The sequence below is a fragment of the Mytilus trossulus genome, chromosome 2 (assembly GCF_036588685.1).
Source record: "Mytilus trossulus isolate FHL-02 chromosome 2, PNRI_Mtr1.1.1.hap1, whole genome shotgun sequence".
NCBI lineage: Eukaryota > Metazoa > Mollusca > Bivalvia > Mytilida > Mytilidae > Mytilus > Mytilus trossulus.
Genome location: NC_086374.1, coordinates 86,118,129 through 86,140,682, shown reverse-complemented (window position 1 = coordinate 86,140,682; position 22,554 = coordinate 86,118,129). Strand labels below are relative to the sequence as shown.

Here is a 22,554-nt window from a genome sequence, read left to right as displayed (position 1 = left end):
TGGACACAATATTTGCACTTGATACAGGTCTGAATTTGAATTGTAAATAAATATTTAACATTTTTGGCTTTTGACCAATTCACTATGCTGTTGCCATAGTTTGATGTACTGCACCATCCACACGACCATTGGGACAAGCAAGGCCTCAAAACAGTCGTCAAAGTTTATGTATTGACTTGATTTGATGTAATATAAGTAGGTTTTTATTAAACTGACTTGAACAGAGAAGTCCACCATTGTTAGCACCTTTCTTGCTAGGAAAGGAAACACATATGTCTTGCCAAGACACAAACAGAAGTTGTTTAAAAAAGAATGTTGGTCTCTGTGAACTCATATTTTATATGTTCCAAAATATTTCTTGTTGCAACTTTTTATTGACGATTGTGTATGAATAAATGGGATTTTAATATTAACTACCTTTTTAGGGTATAAATCTCCATACTACTTTTGATTCCTAGTGTATATTTACTTCTTTTTGCGACAAAATGACAAAGGCAGAAATGCAATTCCATGAATAAAGATTTTCCAAAAAATGTGGATATATGAGTGAATAAAAACATCTTGTAAATAATTTCAGTAGGGCTTTATTTTACAAATTTCTGAGAAACAATATATACATTTGTACAACTATACAGTAAATGTACAAGTAATATACAGCATAAACAAATAAACAATTAACAAAGATTTTACATAAACATGATCAGTGAGAGATAAACTCCTCAGTGCGATAAACATGATTGCAGGACTATTTAATTAGAGTAAATGTAAGTTGATTTTCAATTTGATGAAGTGTGCACGTGGAGCTTTGTGACCTAATAAAAATCTGAATTTACCCCTTTTCAGGAAAGTTAATCACTTTTTGGTTAGAGTGGTGGGAATAAAACTGTTTTCTACACTTAGTAGTAGCAGAAACCTTTGGAACAGTCAGCAAGCTTATCTCGTTTTGTAAAACACAGTTTCAGTCAGAAAATCACATCTATGAATTGGTCTTAGTGTTTGTTTATTAACACACCCTATATTGTTCTTATAACAATAAATAGTTTTGTGAGGATAGCCATTTTTGTTGGCTTCAATGGTCATAATAAATTTATTTAATCAAAATCTCAACTGTTAAACCATAAAAATAAATTCAATGAAACAAAATAAATCGCAAACAAAACTTTCAAATTGCATCAAAAACTTTATTTCAAGATTTACTTCTCGCTATTGTTTTATCATAGTTGTTCATCATTAAACAAATTCACCACATCCATTCAAAGACTTTAACAAGGCAACAAAAAACTTTTAAAAATGTATTTTATTAGTTGAGTTGTATAGGAACATATAAACCAAATAGAAAAGTTCTTGAAAGAAGTTTTTTTTTTTTTTTTTTTTTTAACTTTATTCAGTTTAAATTCTAAACATGTTCAATGATTCCTTGTAAAGTATAATACAAAAAAGTGTTGCAAAGATAAGAAAAGACAACATTATTTTTGTTCATCTACATCTTAAACGACATTATTAATCGCCAACCAACATGACCAAGATTATTTATACGTTGAAAAATTACTTATTTTTTTTTCCATAAAAGATACATGGAACCCAGGGAAGGCACTTCTAAATCTCCACTATGAGCAGATGTAAAGAACAGTCAAAATGATGTAAAATCTTTAATTTTTAATTATTATTCTGTTTTTAAAAATGCCTTCTATAAATGTTTGAAAGGGACAGTCCGCCTTACAACTTACAACGAACTGATCACACATTATTGATCGACAAAGCTAAATTCCATAAAAAAGAGCAAAATCATCCATAACTTTTATAAATTAGTATAATGGATACAAGTTGAATGGAAATATAATATAATAGCACTTATGTTAATGTATTATGGCCGGATTTGTCCTTGAATTAAAAACCTTGCATCATGCATATCTATAAACAGGACATATTAGTAAGATCTAACATCGGTTGTTACAAAGTAAAATATAACAAAGTATTTACGTAACAGGTACATAAATGACCGACTCCAGATATAAGGAAATGTGCAGGCAACTAGTGCATGTGAAATTGAATTCACCAGGCTTTATAACAAATCATTTTTGAGGAACTCTTTTAAGTTGGGTTGTGATATAAAACTATATTTTTACTATTTGAAAGATTTTTAATTCTCTATAGCTGCTAAGAAATATAAAAGTTACATACATTTTCCCAACATTGCACATTTCATAAAAAATTGTGATATGGCCCAATTACAATTATAACTACATGTAAATGTATTGTGACAAATGTATTTAGTGAGAAAAAATGCTATCAAAATTGTTTTTCCCCACTAAAGATACTCCTAGTGCAAATTTTTACTGTAAAATCCAATATTATTCTATACAAGGTCATGACAAAAGTATGTTAACAGTGACCCGACCTTTTTTATAAGCACAAGTACATAAAATAATCTTCTTATTTTTCTGACTATTGAGAAACTATCTTTCAAAAAATATTACCAGGAAAAAAACTCAATGTCATGAAAATTTTCATGTATCTTGATAATATTAATGTTTAGGGAATAAAATAGTTAAACTATTTTTCTTTATTTTATCTTCATGAAAAAACATAGGAAATATAACAATTTTTCGTATTCCTGTATCCTACTATATTAACTTCTGTATCTTTAACATGTTTAAAGAAGTACATTTTTCCATCTTTTATGTGAACACCATTCTATTGCATTTCTATTATGCGTAGAATTTCAGAATTAAAAATATCTGTTTGCCTGACTGCCCATTTTGACATGTTCATGAATTTTTTTTCTAATCATGTTAATAGTGCAAAAGAGAAAAAAAAGTAGTCCACTTATGTGAAATAACAGATACAAAATTTAACAATGAAACTTACAAAAAAGCAACAAATCCAGTCCTTTATACAGATGTATTTTTGTACATTTCATCACAATAATCTAACAGCTAAATCAATGCAGTCAGACAACTATTTTGTTACAAAAACACAACCCCAAAAAGCAAATCTGCCTTTGTATGTATATAAATTAATATCCCTGTTGTATTATTGCTCATCTAGATAAATGTTATGCAAGCTTCCATAAAAATTTAACATAAATCTCCTCTTCTTTTTCTTTTTCATAATTGACATTGAAATAATGAAATGTTATTATTATAAGCATGATTGAATTATCAATTCAGAAAATTGAAAATGTAGTCTAACATAAGCATTCAAAAACATTACATCCTACATGTAATTAGGCCTAAAAAAGAGATGTGTTTCCGGTAACATTATTTTGGATGGTAGGTTGGAATTTTTTAATTTTTTTAATTTTTGACATCGTAAATGAAATCCAGAAAATTATGGTTTTTCCATGTCTGGATCCGTAATTAGTTTCAAAAACCGGAAGTGTGCCATTTGCAATGTTTTTGAAGCACCTGCTGTGCAAATTTCTTGGATTTTAACCTATTTGGAATACCTTTTGATATTAATAAAATGTTTTACTGGCTTTCTATGCAAGAGGAAGCAAGAGAGAAAAAATATTATGTCATCTATCAGAAGCCTTTGTCAAAAACAGGGTAGGTTGATGATTTTTTTTTTTTTGAAAGATCCTATAAAAAGTTAGGGTTGGGGCTTAAAAAACAGGGTCGGTCTGGTTACCGGAAACACGGATCTTTTTTTTTCTTGGCCTTACCATCAAATTTTTTTTTTTGCATCTTTGATCTTTGAAATTAGATCTTTATTATTCATCAAGTACACATCTACTTTGCCAGCATACATTTACATTTTGTACATATAAATGTGAGATACTGAAATCTGCCTAAACCCCTTAGTTCTGTTTAATATCTTCATTTTTTTTTGATTTTTTAGTACAAATTTTGTTCTGCAATTTAATTTTGGTGTATAATTTTTACATGTTCAAGTACAATATCATTGTGCATAAACAATTACGACTCTAATGTTAATTAGGTGGTGTTAAATGTTGGTCCTAACAGTAAAATAATTTACTAATGCAGTACCAAGTTATGCAGGTCTATTTTCAGTAGCTCAAAAATACAGTACTAGAGTAACACACATACAAAAGTAGTTATGAAACAATTTCTAATCCAAATCACAATTCATATGTCCCAATGCCAATGTAATTTGGAACCTGAGTGCAAAGATCTTACGGGATGTATTACATAGAAATATATCTGTTTTGTTTGTACAGAAGTAAAATGGTTCTATAATTCTTTTCATTAATACATATCACTTGTCACATTCTTTCTCCAACCTTAAAAATCTCACAACTGAATTGGCAGAACTTCACAAACAAGTATTCCCTAATGTTTGATAACCTACAAAAGGTTACTGGTCAGTAACATTGTTTATATGGAAAGTTGTAAGTGAAAACTGCCAATTTGTTCAGTTCTCCTCATCACAGCACTATAACATGAGCACTCTTATCCTTACAGAACAAACAGTCCTGACAGCACTACTCTCAAGCTACTATTACTTTGAACAAATTCACCTCTTAGTTACTTTTGTTCCATTTGTGTCTGCAGCCGACCACTCAGGATCATTAGGATCATTGAGTTCATCACTAGCAGTAGATCCTGAACTTGAGCTTGGTAAAGGAGAGCAAGTAATAGCTTCTCCTTCAGCCGCAGCCTCTTCTTCAGGTTTACCTCCAAATGATTCAGAGAGAGAAACTCGTGTAGAACTTCTACGCTTACGTGGCTCAACAACGGGTGGTTGGTCTGTTAACATTTTGGTATATTCTTCTTCAGATAATGGAAACGTTCTTTCAATCCAAGGTTCTACAAAACATATGTCCATTGGAATAAGAAATTCCCCATCATCAAATGACACACTACTACTTATACGACGAATAGTATTAGAACCACTTCGTCTGCGGAATGTCTCGTCTTTCCCATAAATATCAGAACCATCTTGTGACACTTCTGTAGTTCCACTGTCTGTTCTAGAACTTCTACTTCTTCTACTGGGATATTGAACAAAGGTTGATAATCTTTTCCTCTCAGAAACTTCACAGGTATGATGTCGGGAAAGAAAAGATTCGTCTGATGTATCTTCACTCTAAAAATACAAAATTCATCTTTTTGATAAACAGAAACAATATTTAAATTACAAACGAAAGTGAACCAACGCCTGGTGAGTCTGTAGTACCATAGAGTCCATAAAGTGGATACCCGAGGGTATGCAGGGTCGTTATGATAGAAACAATATTTGTAGCATTGCTTTGAGACCTTTTATAACATAAACAAATTATTTGTTTATGGTTTTGACAATTTTTTTAAACTGTCAAAAAATCAATTCTTTTCAATTCAATGTCACTTTTGAGTTGATGTGGTAATTACTAACATTTAAATATTTTTTTGAGCAGCCAAAGCAACGATGTTATCAACCATATCAAAAAGCATTCTAATTTTACACACAACTAAAATTGATCCTTCAATGAAAATTGTTAAGACTTAAATTTTGTTTTCCATTTTTGACAGAAAATCTATGGTTTTCATGTTAGACATTCACAAAGAAATCAAGACACTTTTTAACCTGGTAAAATCCACATCTTGTGGTGTTTACATTTTAAGATTTTTATTATTAATATTGAAACTACACATTCCTAAATGTTCTATTGTAATGTATCAGAGTTGTCTCTCTTTGTGTGACAGTCACAAGTTCAAGACTAAAAGGACAATGTTAAAATCATGGCAATATTTTTTGGGAAAATATTCAACACTTGGACCAGACTTATAATGAAATCTATAAACCTCTATCTGTTATACATTCACTCATTCAACACCAATATCATATCTTAATTTCCTATTAAAATAGTGTTGTATTAACTTGTATACAGGAATCTCAAAAATAAATGTAACCCATTGTCAAGTATAACAAAAATTGCAATACAAAGATTTGTATTTGTATCCAACCGATTTATTCTTATGTTGCCAGAGTATGCTAATCATAAACTTTAATCGTTGAGACAAAAATAAGATGTGTTTATAGGAGAAGTTTTTTGTAAATATTTGTAATAAGTTTTTCATATTTTTTTTGTTAATCTTTTTCATAAAACTCATGAAACATATTTTCATTGTTTTGTTGTCACTTCTTTATTGTTAGAAGAAAAGATAAAACCATGAGTATCTTGAGAGGCATTCTTTTTTTTCCTGCTTCCAGTGTTGAAAAACAAAATGTATGTTATTATTTAAATTCACAACTGATGAATCTTTAATATATAACCGTTGTTTTTCTTTTATTGTTCAGTATAAATGTTGAATTACCTGGTAATCACAATTAGGAACTCTATCACAGGTTTCTTCAGGTTCAAGCTTTCTCCACCTAAAACAAACAATTTATTTTTGTTAGCAGATGTACATGATCAAAAATGTCCTTCACATAGATTATAGATCATTTGTAATATAACAACAATCATCAGGATTCTCCATGGATGAACAAGTGAAACTGCGAGCTACTGCTCACTGATGATACCCCGCCGCAAGTGGATAATATAAATAGTGTAAAAATATGCAAGTGTTCGGTAAACAGGAAGTTGTCGAGTGATGAATCTGAAAACACATCACACGGTATAGCTGACTTATATAAGTCCTGAAACCAAATTTCAGAAATCCTTGTATTGTAGTTCCTGAGAAAAATGTGACGAAAAATGTTCAACTTGGCTATCATGTGTAAAATCATACAAGTGTTCGGTAAACAGGAAGTTGTCAAGTGATCAATCTGAAAACGCATCACACGGTATAGCTGACTTAGATAAACCCTGAAACCAAATTTCAGAAATCCTTGTATTGTAGTTCCTGAGAAAAATGTGACGAAAGTTTCATGGGACAGGCTGACTGACGGACGGACTGACAGACAGAGGTAAAACAGTATACCCCCCTTTTTTCAAAGCGGGGGTATAATAAAAGATAGTAAAACTTAGCGGACTTTAAAACTTGTAAAATGATTCAATATTCAATCATTGTTATACTATGTTTGCCATGAAATTGTGTTCTAATCTATAATTTTTTTTTGCAATGGAGTTTCCTGGATCCCATGTTTTCAAGAATCTTTGAAGTATAAAGTAGGTATAAAAGCATGGTGATCAACAACTATATTCATTTTTATAAAATGTGTCATGTGTATGCTTGTTTAGCTTGTTAAATTGTCTCAACAATGAATTCCTCCTTTAAATATCTGGGTGGTTTTTTTAGATGAATCTTTTATCTATTTGAATGAGTAATAATTTGCGTGGTAATTCCATATTTTTAATAATATTCAAAATAACTCAGCAAATAAATAACAAACGCATGTGAATTTGAATAGAATTGTCTCCCTTTGCCTGTCTATATATTATTAAAATCATATCTATACAACATCTATCAAATTTGTTTGTGGCTTAAAGAATAGTTTGCAAAAAGATAAATATCAGTTTGATATTGATGTAATCAGAGCGAAGTTATGATTAAGAATTTAAAGATATGAACAAAACTTGACAGGATTTTAAGATATTTTTTTGCCAAATTTACATAATATTTAACTAACACACTAACCCACAAGTATTTGTATCGAGAGAAGATTAGCACATAATAAATTTTCTTAGTATAAGCATCAGAGAATTCACTGGGTGAAAGTTGACAATTTTGGAGGCATAATTAACTCAAAATAAAAATAAAAATTCAACAACGTATGTTTTTAACTATTAGATTATAATGTTAAAAGTGATAAATTTTCATGATGAATCCCTAGACCTTGGTTGAAATATGTATCAAAGGAATTCTGTAATGTAATATCTCTGAGCTCCAACAAATTTTGAAAACACTGTCCAAATAAATGAAAACAGTCAAACTAGCATTTTGATTCAATAGAACTATAAGACATACTTGGGTGTTACTATTTCCTTATACTGAAGTTTCTCCACTCTTGTAGATGCAGCCATACTATAAGGAATGACAATGTTATTAATGTCATAGGCATTTTCTAATTTCTTCTTCCGCAGCGCTGAATCTTTAGAACAAGATGGGTAACTTGATGATAGAAGTCCAAAGTCACTATCTGTAGACATTGGTGATGGAGTCATAGCTCGGTACTCATCTCCATGTATTGAAGCTGATCGATTTTTCTTTGCTGCTGTAAGACAGAAGTATACAAGAATTTATATCAATATGTTATATGTACATAAATAAAAATCAATGTTCATAAATCATTTAAATCAAAATCTTTACAACATTTTATTTAAATTCACACATATTACTATAACTTGCATCCTTCACCAGAGATAATATCACTAGGTAACATCAACAAGGCATCTGTGAATTAAAGACATTGTTCTCTTTTCAGACTTCAGTCTATTAATTTACAAGTGTTCAGTTTTGGGTTCAATGTTAACCATCTCTCTGTTCTTTTTTCAAATAAGCAATTGTCATTTTGACATTTATAGAAATGCATTGTAAATCGTCTGTTTTGAAAATACACATGCAAGTTTTTCTTTTCAGCGGATAATCTTAAATGGAGAACTAATGAAGAATATGGCAGTGAGATATATCAAAATATATGGCAAATATTGCAATTTTTCAATTTACAAAGGGGCATGACTCAAAAACAGTTAAAAGTTACACCCCTAAATTTGAACTTGATCTGTGCTTTGTGATTATAAACATTGTGTATAAGTTTTAGAACATTTAGTTGAGGCAAACTAAGGTTAGAGAATGGAAAATAATGTTTGGAATTATAAGGTTTAGACAGTCAATGGTTAAACTTAATAGATATCACATCTAATAACAGATATTTGTTTGCAACTTTGAACCATCTTACAATTTAAAAGCTATTCTATCAAATCATTTTGGTTGGCCACATTTCCAAATTTTAAGATATTTTGCAGATTTTTCTGTGGTTACATATAATTCCAACAAACTTGTGTACATTATACTACTATTTGGCTGCTTTTTGTTCAAGGTTATTTTTGTTTTTATAAAATTGTTCAACATTGTTGCCTTTATTTATTCAACCTTATTTATTTTTTTAATTTACATTGCGTTATAAATCAGATTTATTTCTTAAGTGTATGTTCATGTGTTTTAATATGTCTTTCGATTGAGTTAAGCCAATTCATTTGATATTTTAAAGGGTGTCTTTCTATTTTGTGATGAAATACCATTGTTTCAGATGAGTGTGAAGATTGTTACCTATTGAAATGTGCAATCCCACTGCATATGTTTGCATCTGTCCTAATTAAGAAATCTAATGTTAAGAAGTTGTTGTTTGGTAATGTGGTTAAATAAATGATTTTTGTTTGTTGTTTTTTATATAGATTAGACAGTTGGTTTTCCGGTTTGAATGGTTTTACACAAGTCATTTTTGGGCCCCTTTATAGCTTGATGTTTGGTGTGAGCCTAGGTTGGGTGTTGAACACCCTTTTTGACCTATAAAAGTGAAGAGTTATCTTATTGGCACTCAATCCATATCTTCTTATATCTATTGACAAGCAGACTAAAAAATCTTTTGTTTTATGATGTTTTGACAATTTTAATTTTCTGCACACTATAACTTGTCTACTTTTTAAGTGTGAATAAAGTATATTTTTCTTTAAGCAAGAACAAATGTATGTTTGTGAATGCTAAACAATAAAATAAATACCAAGCTGTGCTGCTCTTCGTTTTTTCAATTCACTACGATACAATCTTCTATCTGATTTCTTTGTTGGTGTTGACCTTGGCTTAGTTGGAGTTCTCTTATCATATTTGTTCCGTAATTCTAAATAAAACAAATAAGTTGAAAAGCATGTTATTATTAAATACTCCTAATTAATTTACAGACATTTTTCAAGCAACTACGATTTCTCGTCAATTGAACAGAATTTATTGAATACTAATAAAAAGCACAAATATGGCCCACTGTTTTACACTTAACAAATAAATTGTAGATATACATTACATTGTGTACAATAATTTGTGATCTGTTCATGGCTGATTATACAATTTCTAGTGTTGTTTTGTGACAGATTGACATCAAAACTTCTGATCTTTTTTGTGTGTACAATCTGGCATATTTTATATTGACAAATCAATGACAAACTAAATAATTAAATGTTATTGGATTTCCCCCCTTCCTCCACCTTGAATTACATTGAAAAACTTTTAACTGCCAGACAATAGCTTGCATTCAATAAATTGTCGTGTTTATCTAATATGGAACCAAGGAATATAACCTCCTTGATGGAACTCACTATTATTATTTTGGCAAGTTGACAAACAAAAATGTCCACGGCTAGGGCTTGTTTCACAATGTTGCAAGGATCTCTATGTATCTGCATAATATGAACTCTTGTGGTCAAGTCTCACATGTCTCAGAAGGAACATCTTCATGAAGTATTGTATGTATATATAATTGATTGTAAAGATTAATGGGTGTTCTGTATGAGAGTTGATGACAATCCAGATTTTGGATTTGATTATCTAAAAAAATTCTTTTGACTTTGAAGTATAACTACATGTATATTTTGCCACATATGTAACTACTTACTTGCAGATGATAGAAGAGCTGCTGCTGCACCTTTAGCATACTTTGTTCCGGTTTTTCTGGCTTTATCTTTTGCTGCAAGATATCTTTGGTGCCTGAAAAACAGGCAAGCAAATTAAATGTTTGACTACTTTGGAACTTTTCCCAATATATCTAGGAAATGCTTTAAATTTCAAATTTGATTTCTTGATTCAATTTCCCTGTTATTTGTCTTTTGATAATTTTGAAGTAATGCTGGAACTTCATATGACTTCACTTAAGGTTGTACAACCCTTTTGTTTGATGGTTATTATAGGTACATATGATAGTTTTTTTTTTATATATATTCAATTGAAACGGGCACAGGACGTTTGCGCTTTTTTACCTGTAAAACGATAGGACATTTGCGCTTCAAATACTATGGACATTTGCGCTTTTAATTTTGATTCACCTGTATTAAATTGACCGGACATTTGCGCTTTTTACCTAAAGTGGTCTACCTGTAATCTTAATGAGAAGTAATCATTAAGTTAAAAAAAATAACTTATATTTGTCATTATAGTTAGTTCACATTTACACAGTCTTGAACATGGAGTTTAAAGTTATAGAGACTAGTAAATGAAAAAAAATGTTTATGATTAGGTACATTAATGAACAGGCTCCCCAAACAAGAATTGAGAAGTAGAAACTCGATCATTTATCTAAGTACCAATCAGGACAGATAACAAGAGCAAGATTTGTTCACTCATTGGGCTTCGAATATCAAGCTATAACTGACCTGTAATTGTGATGACAGTACATGCATGGTTTTATTTCATAAGAATATGTACTTTTAGCTGTACATAAACTTTTAAACAAATATCAACAATATGACATGTTTGTGCTATGAAATGATTTTTAAACTTTTAACCATAAAGAATGACTTTAACTCTGCCCGGTCAAACCTGTCGGTCCCAAGCCCGGATAAAAGAAAAGGGAAGTCATAGATATATATATAAAAAAAGCGCAAATGTCCTATGTGAAAAGCGCAAATGTCCATTTTAAAAAAGCGCAAATGTCCTATGTTTTGAAGCGCAAGTGTCCACAAAAAAAAGCGCAAATGTCCTATGAAAAAGCGCAAATGTCCCGTGCCGATTGAAACATTATCATTATTGATTACATAAATTGAATCCATTTCTAGTTTTGACAATTAATTAGTTTGAGAACATTTTATTCAACTTCAAAGAATGATTCATCAGCTATTGGTTAACTCTAAATGCCTCGTGACATTAAAATTAGTGTGCGACATTATAATTGCTGCTATGAGAAATGACAACATTTTGGTTTTCATAGAAGTGCACTCAAAATTGTGTCAAAATTCTTCATCAAATAACATAATGTTGATTATATTCAGTAAAAGCATTTAATTCTGTCAAGCAAATAGCAGAAATGACCATGTTGTATCATATGTATATACAACAAGAAGTAATTGTAACAGGATGCTGTTACAAAGTCTCCCAAACAAAGCTCCAATAACTCTCCATTTATATGGTCCCATGTTCAGTTGATTTGATTTTTTGTCCCATACAAGATAATAGCACATTCTCAAATTGAACAAGGTAGGGACGACCCCAGGCAATTCCCTTAAATTTCATTTGATTAGCTTTATTGTCCCATACAAGAACATATATGGTTTAGGGGTGGGGATGTTGATGGTTTACAAGTTTTCAAACAAGAGGGGGTGGGGTGACCCCCTAGGGACTTCCCTTTTATTTCATTTCATTTGTTTTATTGTCTCCTACAAGAATATATATAGTTTAGGGGTGGGGATCTGGACCGTTTACGATATAATAGTACATTCTCAAATTGTACGGGTGGGGGTGACCCCCAGGAACTTACATTTTATTTCATGTGATTTGTTTTTATTGTCCCATACAAGAATATATACGGTTTAGGGGTGGGGATGTTGACCGTTTACAAGTTTTCAAACAAGAGGGGGTCACCAGACCCCCTAGGGACTTCCCTTTAAATTCATTTGATTTGTTTTATGGTCCCATTCAAGAATATATATAGTTTAAGGGGTGGGGATCTGGACCGTTTACAAGATAAAAGCATATTCTCAAATTGAAGGGGGTGGGGATGACCCCCCATGGACTCCCCCTATATTACATGTGATTTGTTTGTATTTTGTTACCTTTTTTCTGATGACAACATTTTAGCACTTTTACTAGATGAAGCATTCTGCCAGTCTCCTTTCTTTAGATGTGACTCAAACCGGATTGTTAATGGAATTTCTGTAAAAATAAAATCAAAATTATAATATTAAAAATTTCAATGTATATACTTAAAGATTATTCTTCTGTTTATTGAGCAATGTACAATAGGTTACAGATGATGTTAAGAATAACATCTGGACCCATAATGCATCTTACAGTGAATTACATGTATAAAAATATCAAGAAATTTCTGTGCATTGATATTGGACATGTTGCTGTGAGTGACTGAGTTTAATTATTTGTAATGTTTTAGATCAGCAAATTAACCAAGGATATTAATGCAAAAACTATGGAGTTATCAAATGCTCACAAAGAATTGATTTTTCGGAGAAATTTATCACTATCACAAATTAATTGTTTTTTGCACAGTCAAAATGCAGAAAATTTATACTCATGGTTACCCACAAATCCACCACAGACTTGAAATTGTTACAAAATCTATTGAAAATTATGAATATATGTAAAAAGGAATTGGTGTCTGGACTAGCTACCTAAAGTAATTGCATACATTGACCTTTCTTACGCCTGGTTAGTTATTAAAACTATATTTTTGTATTATTAAGAAAAAGGAATATTTACATGGTCCCCCCTTATTTTACAGTTTTCAACTATTTTGTTGCATTCAAAAACAGTATTAAGTAATTAAGGCCTTTTCTACTTTATGCTTTACATCTTTTGCTGTAGTTAGATATCCTCTGCTGATATTTATAAAGGATTTCCTGATGGGTTGCCTAATATTTGATGTGAACAGTTTTCTATCATGCTTGAAACAAGAGAAACTTCCTTATTTCTCAATATTGATAGAGTTGACATGACTGCATTGAATTAGATCTATAAATAGAACAATGTTTAAAGTTTACCTTTACCTGTATCTATGCCCCAGTTATAATAACAGGTGAAATAATACAATGGTGACCTTGAGATGTGATATTGACTTCGCAAAATCAATTTATAAACACATTCATGTTTATGGTTTTTGTATAACAAGCTGTTAGAAATTAATTAAATAGTTTAATTTTTATATAAAACACAAAATTTATCTGCTGAATAATATTTGAATAATTTGTGTGTACTAAGTAATTTATTATGTGGTTTAATTCAAGATAAATACCTATACAGATACAATGTAGAAGCAAGCATCTGTCTGACTGGTTGTTATGATAATGAATTAATGAATATTTTGATAACATTCTACTAATTATGCTCATAGCTCTCTATATTTAATGATGATACATATGAATACAACAATACCTAGCATAAATTTTACTTATTGTTTAAAAAGATTACATTTCTTTATTTAAAGTTTATAATAACACGCTGCAGTTATTTCTGAATATATCTGAATATATCGGTCAGACAGCGGGTCGGGTTTCTCTTTCATGACAAAAATTATCTTCTTATACTTATATAAATTGAAACAGAGCTTTATATAAATTTCTGAAAAGAAATTTGCCAAAGGAACTTGAAGCATGAACCTATATATCAACCAGATTAAACAGGAAACACACATTTGGTCAAACCTAATATTAAACATGGAAGGTAGAACAAAGTCCTGGAAAAAAAGAAAAATCTTCCATCCAGGGGCCCAATGTAACCTGCCATAATTTGACAACATAAGCATGAACACTGTACAATACCTAAAATTTAGGGACCCAATCTAAAATTTACCTGATCCTTCAAATTTTACTTTAACATTGAAAAGAATTTTCTAATGTGTTGACATTCAAAACTGAATTCTTTTTAATAGCTAATTATTTCCAAAGCTGATTTTTTGTTGCTGTAAACAAATAATCTTGAAATTTTTCAGTTGCCAAAAATGCAAACATGTATATAATAAAAGATATCAAATCTTTTTTCGAACAGAATACTATCGCAATATCTGAAACCCCCAAATAAGAACACCCCAACTGTTATGTTTCATCATGATTTGAAATAAGATCAGAAATATTCTTTTCATTACCTAAAACTTCCATGAAGTTTTTTTTTTACCCAGTAGACATTGCAAACTGAAGAATCAGAAAATTATCAATAACATCAAGTCTTGTGGTCGGCTGAATTATGTTGTAATAATTTCAAACACTTATATTTCTTAGGAAGAAAAATCAGAAGTAAAAAAGCCATTACATCCGGTATTTTAACAATTGTGACAGCTGATGAACCAAACGGAAGTTTTCTAGTAGAATATTTCATAATGTGACAAGGGAAATTCTAATATTACTATTTCCTTATAAATTAAAATGTCAAACCACAATAACAAATTCAAAATTGACATATAAGGAAAGTATCAGAATTACCTAATTATAACACAGTAACCTCAATTAGATCTTTATTTTGGTTACAATCATTTTAACATGGTTAAGGTCAATGTTTATTATTTTACAATAATTTATTGGTGATTCTGATTTGCTTATGTTTATAGGTACATGTAATATACTTTACAATTTTAAGAGATCTTTAGTTTCAAATGTTAAACTTAATTATAAATGTACATTAGCAGATAAAAGTTATAGGTTTTCACTGCACTATAATAGGGTGATTGTAGCAGAGCCTCCAGCTGTCTACACCGGGAGTACATGTGTGTGACCCACCAATGATTCTGTCAAGGTTACACACATGTTATGTAGTATCATTATTACATAGTGTATTCAAGATAAATACAGGTAGCTATCTGACAATGTCTGAATCATCAATGGATTTTTTTAAACCAATAAACAACTTCCAAAAATTTCTTCTGTTCACAAAAAGCAGCAAAAAGTGTATTGCAGAAAAACGTAATATTTATTTTAAGTGTTCCTCCTCTACAAAATTAAGGTGGGAATCTGTTTTACAAAGCATTTTTTACCTGTAAATATGAATGATAGATGCTGATTTAAAGCTTGAGAACAGTAATACATATAGCCCAAATTTAAATTGGAAGGTTTTTTAAAATCTTCATGAATATAAAGAGCCAGTACACATTATGACATACTGTCAATATTGCATAAACTTATAAAAATATAAAAATTTACAATTCATGAGTTAATTTATTAAAACAACAAATGAAATACATTTTACTATCATAATTCATATGACACTATTATATCATGAATGAGAGTTTTTAGGAGTAGAAAAATCTTAAACAAAATTTGAATTTAAATTGAATTATGACATTTTGTCAATCAACAAGCCAGTTGTCACTTTCACTACCAGCTTAGAAATGCAGAGTTGTTTTTCTTCTCTGGAAAATAACATTGAATTGAATTATCATCCTTAAACTAGTTTATTCTCCACAGGTCAAGGGGATGTCAACTTTTACAGTACCTACAGATATCACTTGTAGGCACCTGCCAGGAGTTTGTGACATTTATAATATATATAATATTTTTCTAAGGTGTGGATTTATTTTTTTCATAGATACCCAACCTTCAAGATTAGCCCACAAGCCTGAAGCTCATTTTTTTGTTAATTTTAGTTGGATTTTTTTGGCTTGTAGAGTAGAATTTTACAAGCCTGAAAGCAATTTAACATGCCTCGGTTGTAGGGCTTTGGATAAGTCTGAAGGCTGGATACCAATTTTTGATGGATTGGAGCTGGAAATTTAATTTCATGGTTTTGTCAATTTCTGCAAAAAAGTTCATCAATTGCTATATAAATTCCTGAATATATATGTCATGTATGTAATGTGAAAATAAGATGTTATGTGTTCCAATGAAACAACTCTCCACAAGAGACCAAATAACAGAGATGACAGATGCATTTCAAGTGGTATTTCTTTTTTCTTTGTTAGTATTTCAAAGCAGTATTTGTCAAACACATGTATTAATTCACCCGAGATTCATCATATACATACATGCGTATGTACATTTACATTGCATTTACAATGTACCTAAAATACTTTACCTGTAGGCTGTTTAATTTTATCACTAAAATGCAATTAACACCCTCCTTTGCTCTTGACTGGTGATTTGATTAATACCTTGTATATTAATCAAGCAGTACGTGGTATAATGATGGACATAAAGGGCTATTATTGTGGGCATTGTTTTCATGGACACTTCATGTATAATCAGAGAATTAACCAGGTTGTACTTCAGTTAAAACCATGTGGCCAGTCTTTGAGGTTATAATTCACTATGGTAAATGTGGAAAAATTTAGCCTAAAATATCTCATTAGAAATACATGACAAGTGTGGTTTCACTCTAAATACTGTGGGTTCATCTATTTTCCTGGATTGCTGAAAACTTGCATATTCGTTGATATTTGATATTGTGGTTTTGTCAATCTCTATATAAAATAGCCTACCTCCTGAAAATATGTTATTCCTTGAACATTTTAATTCATTGTTCACCTGTACCCACAAAACCCATGAAAAATAGGTATGCAAGGAATAATAATGAACTGTACCCAAGTCAGGAATATGACAGATGCATGTTATCCATTTGTTTGATGGGATTTGATTTTAAATTGCCATTTGATTAGAGACTTTCTCCGTTTTGAATTTTTCTCAAGAGTTCAGTATTTTTGTGATTTTACTTTTTATTTCAGTGAATCATTCAACCTAAGGATGAAAGATCTTTAATACTGTAAAAAGTGAACATAGCTCACCTTGATTGAAAGACAACACAGGATGAAAGGCTGGATCAAGAATGGCAACTCTATCCTGCAGTGGGAAACTATCTACATCAATCCTTTGTACATTATTGTATCGTCCTCCACACATGGGACACGATGAGATTGGAGGATAACACTGACATTTCACAGTTGAAAGACGTGCAGCTTTTCTACTAACATTGTGTAGTCCAGCTGTCCGTAACAGTTTACGTTTTCTATAACTACGCACAGGACGGCAACGCGATGCCTGACATGTAATGTCATGATTGATGGGAGATGAATGTGGCGTAACATCCCCGTCACCACCAGGTCCTATTGTAACGTTCTGACCATCTCTGTGACTAGAACCTATCACACCATTTAAATGTTTCGCCTGTGAAGTTGGTGTTGATTTTGTATCTCCTGCCATCACAGACGTACTCCGAGCAGGCGATACTGTTCCCAGAGACTGAGTCAACTTTGTAGCTTGTCGATTTACATTCATCATTAAATTAGATATATTACACGGTGATCCCAAAGCTTCATTTTTGCGTTCTAGATTTGCTATTTTTTGTTCTAGAGGTGATAACTTTTGTCCTGCTCTGTTCTGACGGATTCGCCATAACAAATCTTCAGGAGAAGGCTGTTCACCAAGAAGAACTGGTCCTTTTGTATGTCGAATTTGCTTATAAATTTCACTTTGTTGTCTTATTCGATATTCTAGATCAGAAACTTGAGCTTGTAACCAGGTCCACCGTGACGCCACATTAGCTCTCTCAGAGGCCCATTTCCATTCTGCTCTACGGTGTCTGAAAGAGTAATTGAATTTATAACATTGATTTCATATACAATGTTCCTCTTGCATAGCATACAAAATAGCTGATCCATATTCTTTTTTTTATTATTCAAATTTAAGCACATTTTTTGGTTCATAAAATTGAGTATAAAAGAAATTAGGAATGTGTCAAAGAGACAACAACACGACCAAAAAGTAGAAAACAACTGATATCAACAAAACAGTAGAAAATCAACAACTGCTGCAACACTGTATAGCAAAAAATCCAAATTAATATAGTTTCATATGAATTACATACACTAAAAAAATTAAAAGGTGACAAATACTCATGTATAATTCTGTAGCATACTCATCTGTACATGTTACATGTATATTGAAGACTACCTGGTTTTAAACAAATAACTCATCTTTTGTTTACAAAGACCCACATGTAAGACTGTACACTAACAATCAGCACTATTAAAATATCTTCATTGTTCGGGGTTTTTTTTGCGTTTAGGAATAAAATGTGATAATTTATTACACTTTGAACAAGGAATTTTTTGATAGGAAATTATAATGAAAACTAACCTAACTAAAGAGGGTTAACCATGATTGATTGATTGTTAGTTGCTTTACGCCACATTAGCACAAAAAGGCTATATCGCGGCGATGGGGGGTATCAATATAGGGTTAGCCATGCACACATGCCTTAAGTTAATTTTTCTTTCACTGATGCATGTCTAATTATATATAAAAAAGATGTGGTATGATTGCCAATGAGACAAAATGCAACTATCCACAAAAGACCTTCTTAATTTATTATATAACCCTTCTTAAATTGTTATTTTCATTTTATACATGCAATTGTTATCAATTTTCCAGAATAACCAAGATTTAGTAAGGAACTGTATCATGCTGAGTAATAAAAACAGAATGCTGATATTACAGAGATTGTGTTTGTCTTGGAATTAAGACTGAACAAGATACTATTGTCCATTATTGATTTATATTTTGTTATGGGTTTCAGGAGAGTTGGCTCATGAATAGCATACATGTAACTGTCAATCCCTTGTAGAAAACAAAAAGAATGGATTAAACATACATGTATATTTGCACAATCTGTTAATTAAATTCCGCGAGGTGAACCAATGCCTGTGAGATCGTTTTGGTAGAGTCCCTGTTAATTAGATAATCAGCTTCCAATGGTATTAAATAATCTGGGAATTCCGGATTCTATTTTTAGAAAACTGATGTCATCAAGCACAAGGTGACCTACATATTACATGTACATACTGTATACATTTTGAAATTGAAAGTCAACCTGGGGAACATAATAAATAAACACATAACACAAAGATTGTTGGAAGATTGCTTTTCACAATTGAAGTATATTAAGGGTAAGGGCAAACATAACAGAAACACTTGTAAGCAGAAAACAATGCATCCAAAATGTGTGCTTTATTTTACCCAATGATGATATTCTATTAAGAATCAATGGAAAAATCCCAAATCAAAAGAGGGATACACATGTAGTTACTAGTTGAGGAACTATTCCCCTTTTGACAGGTAGCCTTCTAATGTTGCTCAATTTTCTGTGTCAAGTGTTTGATCATATTTTTTTGTCTGCCTTTCATTCACTACTTGGGATTATACATGTAATCTGTACTTATTTTTATGGTGTGGACCAGTTGCAGATTCAAAGACAAACAACATTTTGGAGGGGTTAATGGTTGATTTTCATATATATGATTAATCGAATTGAATGTTGAAACAAGTCTGATAAATAAACATTAGAAATTAAAATAGATCAGAAAACACCTTTTCTATCCCCTAGCTGTCAGTTTACAGATTGGATTTGGCTGATTTATCAAGGAATTGGTCTATGAAGATCTTCAAAATGGCAACAAAAGGGAAGTAACTCTAGCTCAATTGTAACCTACATCCATGTACAATGATATATACATACATGTACCTATAAAAACTACAGCAAAATAGAGGGGGTCTCATTGGGGGGCTGCAATCCCAGTTACTGTTTTGTTAGATTCTCATATCCCGCTTACACTATGTACGTAAACATTTCTAGTTTTTTTGTCATTTCCTTGGTCCTGCTAGACCTCATTTCCCGTTTTCACAACACAATAATTTGACTTTCACAGGTCACTTTATACAAAAAATCAATCCCCTGTCACACTTAGACCCCAATGAGACCCGCAATAGACATGCAAACCGATAAAATAAATGATACTTACAACAGTGTTGATTTGGATTTCTTGCAAGTTGGGTCATCTTCATCACAACTTTCACCACCAGAGCTACTCTCAGTTACATCAGAGTCACAACAACTCTGTGCATGATGAATACTGTTTGACAACAGTCCAGATACTCTGATAGATTCTTCTGCTGTAAACTTATCGATTGTCAAAACACCAGTTGGTCCACTGTCTGACTTAGAGTTGAGGTAACGCTGACTCAGCGATAAAGACGACTGACTGGACTGTAGTCTTCTTACTAAATTCACAAGTGCTGCCGTTGATAAACTTTTTACATCATCACTGTTGAACAATTCAGTCTTAATTTCATTTAAATTATTTGATGTTGAACTCTTAATTGATTTAGCAACTGTCTGTAGGTTTTTATGTTGATAGCCAACGAAATTTCGGAGTTGTGAATGCAAGTGCGATTCAACACCTTTACTTTGTAGTCGTCGTAAGCGTCTTAATAAATGTTCGGTTCTGCGTTCTAAAGTATGTTGCTTTTTTTTCACCTCCTCTTTCAAATTTGAATCAATAGGACTTTGAGTGTCAGTGTCCATATCCATGTTAGGCACTTCTGTAGTGCTAACAGCATCCACTTCAGAACTGGAAGCAACCATTTTATCTAATGTTTTAAATTTATGTTCAGAATGTACAGAATTATTTTCTTCACTGACTGGAATCTTGCTGTCGACACTTTTAATTGTAGAATCAACTTTTGGTCCGTTATCACTCTTTAATTTTGTTTCAATATCTTCATTGCCATTAACATGATTTGTTTGGTTCATGTTTTCACAAGCAATCAATGAATGTTTGCCGTTGAGAAACGGTTTAGGTAGATTTTCTTTTGTTGTAATTGTGTTGTCAGATTCTTCAAACTTGAATTTGATTTCTTGACAACCAATGCTTTGGAATAAACCTTGCTGTTGCAACTTTTTAAGCTCTCCAATGGTAACATGGGACGTCAGCCCACTGATGGGCTTTGCTCTATGTGGCTGATTATTCTTTCCGTTTGGAATACCACCAATGGATGGCACATGTAACTCTGGATTCACTGGTGGGGAAGATTGAGATATTTTGATACAGGACTGAGTGGCTGCCTCAGTTAGCGCAGGTGCCATAACGGCCATGCAACATACTCTCAAAGAGAGAGGCACAGACATGCACGATGGTTTGGCTGACGTAACATCATAGATATTGCAGAATCTCACCTGTATGCACGTAATTCTAGTGTTGTCAACTTTGGTGTACAGAAAGTACGATCGAGTTACACCTCAGACGCAAGCCCGACGCGCCCGTTTGTCCTTAAACTTGGCTCGAAGCACGTGACTATTTTCAACCCCAAGTACTACTCTGAAAATCAAAACAATGTTATAACAAAGCAATGTCAATAGGTCACCTGTATCGAATGGCTATGCAATGTCATTTATCTAGGAACTGGCACATAAGACAAATATAAACCATGAATAAATGTCTGATATTTCTTCAATATTATCAACATAAATCGTAACACACAAACCACGTGATTCCTCCACGTCCTTTATGCACACATGCATGAATTTTAATGTCCGACCATTTTTCCGTTGCAAAATCGTACCTTTTTCGAGCTCATTTTTTCCCAAAATTATGAGCAATTGGTAGATAATAAATTAAGGAACAATTTGATATAAAGCACCTGAAAGATCACGTTACCATTCCTGAGAAATATGAGGTTTTATGGTCCGCCCATTGATTGTTTTAAACCACAGTAATGGCGTACACTTTTACACAAGGGCCATCACACAACAAAAATGCGGGCTAACTAGCCTCGATTCTATTTACAATTACGCATATCCCCCTCTCAGCTCTATTTTGTGATTGGTCAAAACTCTGTCGGGTGATGAGTAAATTCAATTCACGCACTCCTTACAATATGCTTGTTCTGGACCCTATATTTTGACAACTCAAGCATTGGAATGTTTTTTATTTAGAATTAACTGTGTTAAAAGTATATTTTTATAGGTTAAAATCAATTTTACTATGCTTGATTTGAATAATGCTAATGGAATTAGTTTTGTAGGACGTGAGAACAATCTGTCGGTTAACTACTTGGAACAGCTATCTAATTTATACGTCAATACAACCTTCCGTGTTTTGTGTATTATGCCAATGATTTTGTACGACAAAACCCATGAAATTATAACTTGTAATTATAAAAATATTTGAGAAAACTGAAAAGTATTTAAATGTTAA

The 22,554-nt window shown here is 31.7% G+C and overlaps 1 protein-coding gene across 2 annotated transcripts; it reads right to left on the bottom strand.

Moving 5' to 3' along the window:
- Positions 1 to 568: 568 nt before the first annotated feature.
- LOC134708220 (KAT8 regulatory NSL complex subunit 1-like) lies at positions 569 to 22,150 on the bottom strand. Of its 2 annotated transcripts, none has more exons than XM_063568598.1 (8): positions 20,320 to 22,150; positions 17,308 to 18,101; positions 12,641 to 12,740; positions 10,492 to 10,583; positions 9,607 to 9,723; positions 7,854 to 8,100; positions 6,258 to 6,315; positions 569 to 5,049 (listed from the first exon to the last, which is right to left on the bottom strand). In XM_063568598.1, the coding sequence occupies exons 1-8, from the start codon at positions 21,483 to 21,485 to the stop codon at positions 4,477 to 4,479; spliced, it is 3,147 nt and encodes a 1,048-aa protein (XP_063424668.1). In that variant the 5' UTR covers positions 21,486 to 22,150; the 3' UTR covers positions 569 to 4,476. The 2 variants fall into 2 exon arrangements, with proteins under 2 accessions (XP_063424668.1, XP_063424669.1); XM_063568599.1 differs by having other exon boundaries at positions 10,492 to 10,574.
- Between the last annotated feature and the right edge of the window lie 404 nt (positions 22,151 to 22,554).